The 8,681-nt window shown below is 53.6% G+C and overlaps 1 protein-coding gene across 3 annotated transcripts in view; it reads left to right on the plus strand.

The window, feature by feature from the left end:
• Positions 1-4,257, plus strand: part of LOC122365375 (mucin-12-like) — a 60,992-nt gene extending 56,735 nt beyond the window's left edge. For all 3 annotated transcript variants that reach the window (XM_043336531.1, XM_043336533.1, XM_043336532.1), the window contains exon 2: positions 1,259-4,257. In XM_043336531.1, the coding sequence (XP_043192466.1) occupies positions 1,280-4,018 (2,739 nt within the window). In that variant the 5' untranslated portion in view covers positions 1,259-1,279 and the 3' untranslated portion in view covers positions 4,019-4,257. The remainder of the gene's footprint in view (positions 1-1,258) is intronic.
• Positions 4,258-8,681: the final 4,424 nt, after the last annotated feature.

The following is an 8,681-nucleotide window of genomic DNA, read 5'->3' on the forward strand; positions in this document are numbered from 1 at the left end:
AAGGTCATTTTATCCAGTTGCAGCGGATTTATACGTCTTGAAGTTATTTTGCTTATGACATAGCAAACGTTTTCAATATTTATTTATTACTGGCAAAACTAACTTCAATAAGTAAACCACTGCATATGGATAAAATGGCGTCTTAAACTGAACATATTATTTTTCCATCAAAATTATGTTTTGGTTTTGATCAATTCAATCTTTGGCATTAGTAGAGCAGACGTCGCACGAAGGTTTTCCAACCAAGGAGAGGCGCTGTAGGTTTGTAGGTTGTAGGTCAGGTTAGGTTAGGTTTGTTTAGGTTTTGTTAGAAAGAAGTACATCAAGGCATAGCGCCTCTCCTTGGTTGGAAAACCCTCGTGTGACGTCTGCTCTACTAATGGCATGCCCAATCATTTTCAGATGCTTCTATTTTAACCCGCACACTGACAGGGACAATTTTTTGTGAATAGTGGGAAAACTGTGGCTTGTATCACCTTGAAAGTCATTAATAGTGACTGGGTGTAGTTTCGCATCTGAAATTTCTATTTCTAGCACACTGCTAAGGTCAGATCAATTTCTTCACCTCCCCATTATAAGTCAATGGGGTAAATTCAACTTACTGTTTTTTCCACTAAAGCGCATCGGAATGGCCCAATATACCATGAATAACTTCATATACAATCAACCTTGACTACCTTGAGGCCTTTTTTGCTCTTGGGCAGCTGTAAGGTCACGTGGCCAGTAACGTCATAAAGGGTCATCAAAGGTTTTTTGCGATAAATCCTTATAGGAACAAGATACAGCCACGCAGATCACCAGATGGTCTCACTGTGTTCAGCTCATCAAGGCATATTGAATGATATACATGATCTGACCTTGAGGCCAGCCTTTGACCGTGACCTTTCGAGTTCAACACATGAATGATTCAATGTGGATTGACAAGAGGATCACGATGGTGCCATTAGTTAGTTTCTAGCTTAGCTACTTCGAAAGTTATCTGAGAAAAACTTCATTTCTAGCGCCGCCATTTTGACTTTTTTTTACCCTCTGACGTCATTTTTGGCCTGACCTGAAAATGACCTCAGTAAAATTGTAGACCATGTCTGCCTGTATCCCATGCCGTTTGCCGCTTGTCGCCAGCTTGCTTCGTTCTCGAGATATCATGGGGGCAGGTATCCGCCCCCCCCCCCCTCGTGGGTGCAAAGTTGGCGCGGACCTTCGTCGGTGCGCGGGTTAAGTGATATTGATGTTGCTTATTTGTATGCTGCTTTGGCAGGTCATTGCCACTGATGCCAACATGGACCTGGACGTGGCCGATGCCTCGATCAGCAGCCTGCTCCGCCGCGCGGGTACGACGGCCTCACCTGCGAGCGGTCCGCCGTCGGAGGACCGGCGGCAGCGGCGGCCCGACCGGCGCCGCGACACGCTGGTGGTGCGCAACGCGCTGTTGCGCCGCGCCGCCGCCGGACGCCGCCGCTCGCCGGCCAAAAACGACATGGAGCAGTTCGTGCGCGACCAGGAGCTGGCGTTCGACGCATCCACCAGCTCTGTCGACCTGAATATGAGTGGCTCGCCGACGACGCGCGCGCGCTCGTTCCTGGCACACCAGCGCCGCTCGCTGTCTGGTGACGAGCTGGCCGCCCTGCTGCGTGACCTGCGCTCCGGCGAGCGCCGCGTGTCGGTGGGCGTACCGCAGCGCCAGCTGGCCGCGCTCGGCGATGACGGGATGCAGGCACTGCTGGGGCTGGTGGACGACGGCCTGGAGGAGTTCGAGGGCACCATGACGGCCTCGATGGAGGAGGAGGAAGAGACGCCGACACCCACTCCGTCGCCGGGGCCGGCCGCCGATGAGCCGGATCGCCAGCCATCCGTCGGCGACGAGGGCAGCACGGCCGGGGAAACGGCCGCCGACCGTGCGGAAGAAGAAGTGTACGATGAAGGCGCTGGCGTGGAGGTCGGATCAGATGACGAGCAGGCGGCCGGTACGGCAGGCGGGAGAGACGCAGAGCTGCCCACGGGTATGGAGATTGATGGAGAGGATGAACCACCCCCTGCTACAGAGGATATTGAGAGTGATGCGACAGTTGTAAGGGAGCCTACAAGCAGTAGCATCAACAAAAGCCGACGGCGGCGTTCCAGTGGCCATGTAGAAGCGTCCAGCGCCAGTGTAAACAGATCTTTAGCACTGACACCTCGCGCTCCGATTCACCGTACGCCTTCCCCCGGGGCCGCGGGGGAGCAGTCGGGAGCTGGTGGCGGAACAACCCCGTCGTCCAGAAGGCGGAGCAGATTGTCTCGGTTCCGATTCTTCGCTGGGTCACCAACTAGAGACACTGGAGAATCTCTCCACGAGACGCCATCGACAGTGCAGCCACCTACCGCCACGACTGGCAGTGCAGCGAGCACGCCGGCGAAGCGGACGCCAGCAAAGAGCACGCCTGCCTCGAATACACCGCTGCGAAGTGCCACTCCGCGGAGGACCTCCCTCAGCCGCTCGCCCGGCTCTGTGCCTCGGAGTGGTGGTCCCGCCTCGTCCGTGGATCGGCCGGACCGGTCACCCTCGATCGTCCTGCGACGTCGCAGCCGACTTTCCGGGACCTTTAGGACCCAGGCCGCTTCGTCTGCCGAGTCCCCTGCCGAGGATACTCAAGCAGCCGGAGATAAGGCCCAAAGCAACGACGAACATAGCGACGAACAGAGCCCGGCCTTAGCCACGCCGGTGGCGCCGCTGCGAAAACCTGCTGTGTCGTCGAGCTCCAGCGGGCGTCGCCGCTCGGCGCCGGTCACACAAGCCACGAAAGTCACGCCGAGTGGGGGCTCCGCGCGTAAAAAGGCCGTCTCGGCGTTCGAAAGGTTCTTCACTGGTGACAGGCAGAGGCAAACATCGACACCGATGTCTGAGCCGCCGCGGCGCACGGTTGGTAGCGCCCGCTTCAGCGCCCACTCCCGATCGCTTTTCGTGGCCGCTAAGAGTCCGCGCCGCCTGTCGCTGGCTGCTGATGAGGAAGAAAAGCAGCCAGAAAAGCGACCGTTCACCAGCGGTCTAATCGACGATCCCGACGAGCACTCGGACGCCTCGGGCGAGTTTCAAGTGGAGCCGGCCGCTGCCGCCGGTGGCGAGTTCCCCTTGGAGCCGGCCGCTGCCGCCGGCGGCGAGTTCCAGTTGGACCCGGCCGCTGCCGCCGGCGGCTCGCCGCAGCTCCGTTCGCCCGGCAGCGGCCGGATCTCGCGAATGTCGGTTGGCTCGCGGGCCGCCGGCACTCCATTCGTCCCCAGCGCCGAGAGCACCCGGCTCTCGATGCGGCCGACCGGCGCGCTGGCATCATCGGGGCCCTCTGCAAGAGAAGCGAGTGCTGGTGAAACGTCTTCCGCGGCTGAAGCACCATCGCGGTCTCCGGCGGCGGACCGCAGTGCCGCCCCGGCCGGCTCACCCGCTCGTAGTCGCTCACTGAGGACATCGCTCGCTGGCGGCACGACCCCGATACAGGCGCAGCCGGCGGCCGCTGCCGCGGGCTCATCATCGTCACGGCCGAAAACCAAACCGGATCCCAGGCGGCCTGCGCCTGGCAGCAAGCTGAGCGCAAAGGAAGCGTTTGCAAGACTGTTTCCTAGTTTTGAGAGCGATCAAAAGTCCCGTCGCGAAGAGGCCGCGGCAAAGCGGCGCCACAGGTCGAGCAGTGGCCCACAGCGCAAGCGGAACTCGCTGTTCGGTTCGCATGGCACTCGCCGCTGGTTCAAGCGCAACGCCGTGGGCCTGCGCGTGACTCATGAGGCGCTCAACGAGGTGGACGTGGCGATGGCCAAGTACGAGCGCATGGTGATGCGCTGGCTGCGCGAGGTGACGGGCCCGGACCGGGCGCCGACCACCAGCGACATTCTGGCTGTGCTGCGGCGCAGCGGGACGGCCACCACGGAGCCGCGGCTGCGCCAGCTGATCCGGATGCATATGCCGCTGGAGCAGCAGCAGGAGCTCATTAGAGTGAGCGAGTACGGAGGGCGGCTGTACCCGACCGACAACCCGCTGGAGGAGGAATGAAAGTGAAAACGGCACCTAGGCAAAAGCAGTGGTCAGCCGCGAATAAAACCTGCAGCAGAGCTGTGGTCGGCGGCCTAAGGACTATAGCTCATTGTTCTCTTGTTCTCGGGAGTTTTCAGCACTGACGCCTAGTGCCCTGTTGCCGTTTCGGTTGTTGTGTGCGAATGTATCGGCATGGAAGCATTGATTTGTATTTTTACATAATTTTCTCATAATAAACAGCGCGAATGTTTGCCATACCTAATGGTATTGCTGCAGTCTAGAGGGCACTTCAATCCGTTTTCATAAATATTTTGCAGTTAAGTGTTGAAGGATTTGAAACAACACAACGATAATCATGGGTATCATTTATAGAGCTCTCAGTTCGCAGGTGATTTATTTATTATATGGGCGTAGGTCGTGAGCGTTATAGCCCTCATCGGCCGTCATAAATAATGTAAGTTGATATTAGGGTAGGTCCATGTTTTTTTGTTTTTTTTTTTTTTTTTTTGAAGGTTTGTGCTGGTAGCTGCAATTCGAATTCGGGGCAGGAGAATGATGTTCAGCCCAGACAGCGGCATGTGCGGTGCATGTCTATTGTCTTCTTATCAAACTATCCCTTTGCCCAAAGATCGGGAAGCTAGAGTGGAGATAAAATCTTACATCAACCACGACGAAGAAAGCATCGAGCTGAGGCGATAATAGCTTCACAATTGTGAAAGACGAGACAAACGTGCTTCAGTGGAGCACTCGGCGCCTGCAAATCTATGCGGGCCCAGGGCTGCATTTGGGGTACCTACTGGCTATGTGTGAACACTATCGTAATTGTACCTACGGGGCATGCATATATTGTTTGTTTGGTTAGGAACAAGATGTTTCGGAATGAAAAGGGTCACTGCAACTGCAAGGCTATGAAATAATATGATATGGCGTAGACATTGCGCAATGTGCGGTGCACCTACGTTAGTAGATACGGCACAGTGGCAGCTGAGCAATGTTCCGTTGGCGTAGTCCCCCCCCCCCCCTGCCGGCTGCCGCTCAACCGAAGAGGGTGGTAGGCAGATAAGTCATGATCTTGCTCTCACCAACGTTTGTTTGGTGCTTATTTAGTGGACGGGGTGATAGCCAGCCTGTGGCATATCCCTCCGTCTTTCTTGGAACGCCGTCTCTCTATTGTCTTGTCTTGGACGCCAGTGTCACGCTCACGGGTACACCCAAGGCCGTATATAGGGTACACCGAGACATTAAAAAGTTTATGTCTCGATTTTGATACCTTCCATGCACTAGTATTTCAATTTCGAGGCTATTATACCTAGGCTAGTGTAAGGTAGTCTGGATCTAGTAGTGTGGTAAGGTCAACGTAAAAATATGTGTTACAAACTTACACTGTTACAAGGCTATATAAACCCATTGTTACATCTGCAGATCATACACCAACACACATGAATGTACTGTGTAGGTTAATGATGTGTATGCAGATATGGTATGTTGCAGGGAACATTTCCTTGTGATTTTAGCTAAGATTTTACGGCATTTGAATCAACCAGTGATCGATTGCCCGAAAAAAAACTTTTTCTCCAGAAGTCAGTAAACGTAAACGGGCGTGGCTGGTTAGCAAATACTATTTAGTGGTCATATATTTAGTCCTGGCGGGAAACAAACTAGGGGTCTGTTCGCCATTTCCAGCTACGCTGCTCCTGCAGCGATTGCCCAATCAGGATGGAGTTTTGGAGAGACCGGGGACATACGGGAAAACAGGACATGATTTTGACAGCAGGAACAGCAATAGCTAAAAAATACAATGCCATTACGTCGCTGGTGCTCCACGTACTTTTCGTTTTGATTTGTCGCTGCACGTCACCTTGGCTGCACGAGGGACATTCATATGTGCGACAGTTCAAATTTACGACACGCACGCAGGTGCTACAAATCCAAAAGTGCATCAACGAAGAAAGTGCGATTCGACGGAGGACCTAGTCGACAAAAGTTCTACAAAGTGCTGCACTTTCATTGGCTGGCGCAAGGCTGGAGCTGGGCGGAGGCGGGCGAAGCGCTGGCCAATAGGAGGGAGTGTCACAGCCACAGCTAACTCGGTACTCTCTCTGCGGCCGGCCGGGACGGCCACGCCGGAGCGCGGCAACGGAGCTCCAGGCCCATGTCGTCCCCTATCTCTCTGCGTGTCCACTAACACGAATGACGTCACGCATGTGGGCGGAGCTATGGGCGGAGCCTAACGCACGCGGCAGTCCAAGCCGCCATATTTGAATTTATATTTTAATAGAATCTTGCCGATATTTTGGGTGAAGTCAATTTATATGGATAGCTTGGTGACATTTTAGCTATACGAATAATAATTTATTATGGATGTGCGTATATTCAGCTTGGAATTGCAATTAAAGTTCCGCACCGCATAGATTCGAACTCGGGACCTTTGGAATACTGCGCGGGCACGCTAACCACTACACTACCGCGACCGCGCGGCGGCCGGCGGCAGGGAGGCTGCGGAGACATGGGGGACATTTTACGCTTTTGTGAAAAAAGCAAAAGATTTAGCGAAAAACACGTAATAGATAACTTGCAGAAAATTGTCTGCTCTTTCAGATAAGATACTTAGGTTTGATATATCTTGTGCAGACTTCATTCTACAGTGCTTCGAAAATCGCTCATTTACATGGGGATTGAACGGGGCTTCGAGACTTGACTCCAAATGACGTCACGAGCTGACGTCACGAAAAGGTAGAATCGCCGGACGACCCTACCTGGTATATAGGGCCTTGCGGAGCTCGGACGGAGGGGAGGGGGAGCCGCCGCGCACAAAAATAGCCGCACCTGGCCGGTCCGCGCGCATACCTGGGACGGGGACGCCGGCGTGGACAATACACATTCCAGACGCCGCCGTCAAAACAGGGGGCCGGTCTCGGCCCTCCCAGGCTGCGCGGCGGCGGAAGGGTCAGGCGGCGCGGCCCGGTCAGGCCGGGCCCGGGCGGCCGGCGTCCTCGCGGCCGGCCGGTCTCGGCGGTCTTCCTGGGGTCACATGCTGTTTTGGACAAACGATTTCAGCGAAGGAAGCAGAAGACGGTGAATTCCCCAGAGCCTGCTTTTTAATTCTGCATGTTATTTTTAATGCAAATTTGCAACGAAACGCCTTGGAAAGCACAAGAGATCGTTTCAGGCAAGATAAAAACATCTCCATTATGAACTTAAATAATATGTATTTTAACCCGCGCACCGACGCGGGTTAAAATACATGCGCCAACTTCGTACCGACGGGGGGGGGGGTGGATGACCACCCCCTCCCTGAGATCTCGAGAACGAAGCAAGATAGCGACAAGCGGTAAACGGCATGGGATACGCACGGGCAAGGTCTACAATTTTTACCAAGGTCATTTTCAGGTCAGGTCAAAGATGACGTCACAGGGGTAAAAAAAATCAAAATGGCGGCGCTAGATATGGAGAGTTTTTCTCGAATAACTTTCGAACTAGTCAAGATCGGAACAAACTAAGGGCATCATCGTGATCCTCTCGTCAATCCGCATCGAATGATATATATGTTCACCTCGAAAGGTCAAGGTCAAAGATTGACCTCAGGTCACGTGACCTCGAGGTCATCATGTATATTATTCGATGCGCCTTGACAAGCTGAACTCAATGAGACCATCCGCACGGCTGTATCTTGTTCCTGTACGGAGTTATTGGTAAAAAAAACCTTTGGTGACCTTTGATGACGTCACATGACCTTACAGCTGCCCAACAGCAAAACAGACCTCAAGGTAGTGAAGGTTGGTCGTATATGAAGCCATGTATGGTTATGGGGCCATTCCGACCCTTAGTGGTAAAAACAGGGAGTTGCTTTTTCCCCATTGACTTATTAATGGGGAGGTCGAGAAATTGACCTGACCTTAGGTCATCGATATCAAAATTCCGAGATACACAAATTGTAGCTACTTATGACCTTATAACATCCTGCGACTTTCAAAGGCCTCCGACATCTACTGTAGCTGTGGCACGGTGTCAAATTTGCAAAAAAGTGACTTGAGGCTGAGTCATTCAAATTGACCTGGTGACCTGACCTTAAAAGTTAGGAGGTTCAAACTTGCACACCATGTGTAAAATGGATGAGAGAATAGTCGTGTCAAATTTCGCGGCGCCACGCGCCACGGTTTTCCCGCTATCTACGAAAAACCTAAGGGGGCGGATATCCGCCCCCCCCCCCCCGTCGGTCCGCGGGTTAATAGAAAAGTCCGGAGTCGGAGTCGGAGTTGGAGTCGGAGTCGGAGTCGATTTTTGAAGCCGGAGTCGGAGTCGGAGTCGGAGTCGCCCTAAAATCCATCGACTCCGCAGCCCTGACTGGCAAACAACTTTTACTAGGTAAAGCTTTGCTACTGTGCACTGCACATCAGTGAATACCAGGTCAAAATGCAAGCATTTTCCTCAATTTGGAGAGTATATATGGTATGCCCCCTTTTCTACGTCCGAGACCACCTTTCGGGATCCGTCTTATATGATTCAGGCACAGTTTTCTCGCTTGGAATTTGTCAAGAGGTGACGCCTGCTTCCGGGCTGTTCAGAAGTGCCCCCTGTTCTGGGTTGTGGTGTTGCCCGAAACGGCACGAACCTTTCCCGATCGATGCATTTTTAGTAAATGGTCCACTGAACGACTTTAGTCCAGCGGCTTTTCCGCAAG

Source organism: Amphibalanus amphitrite, unplaced genomic scaffold, assembly GCF_019059575.1.
Source record: "Amphibalanus amphitrite isolate SeventyFive unplaced genomic scaffold, NRLGWU_Aamphi_draft 000736F_arrow, whole genome shotgun sequence".
In the NCBI taxonomy this organism is placed as follows: Eukaryota; Metazoa; Arthropoda; class Thecostraca; order Balanomorpha; family Balanidae; genus Amphibalanus; species Amphibalanus amphitrite.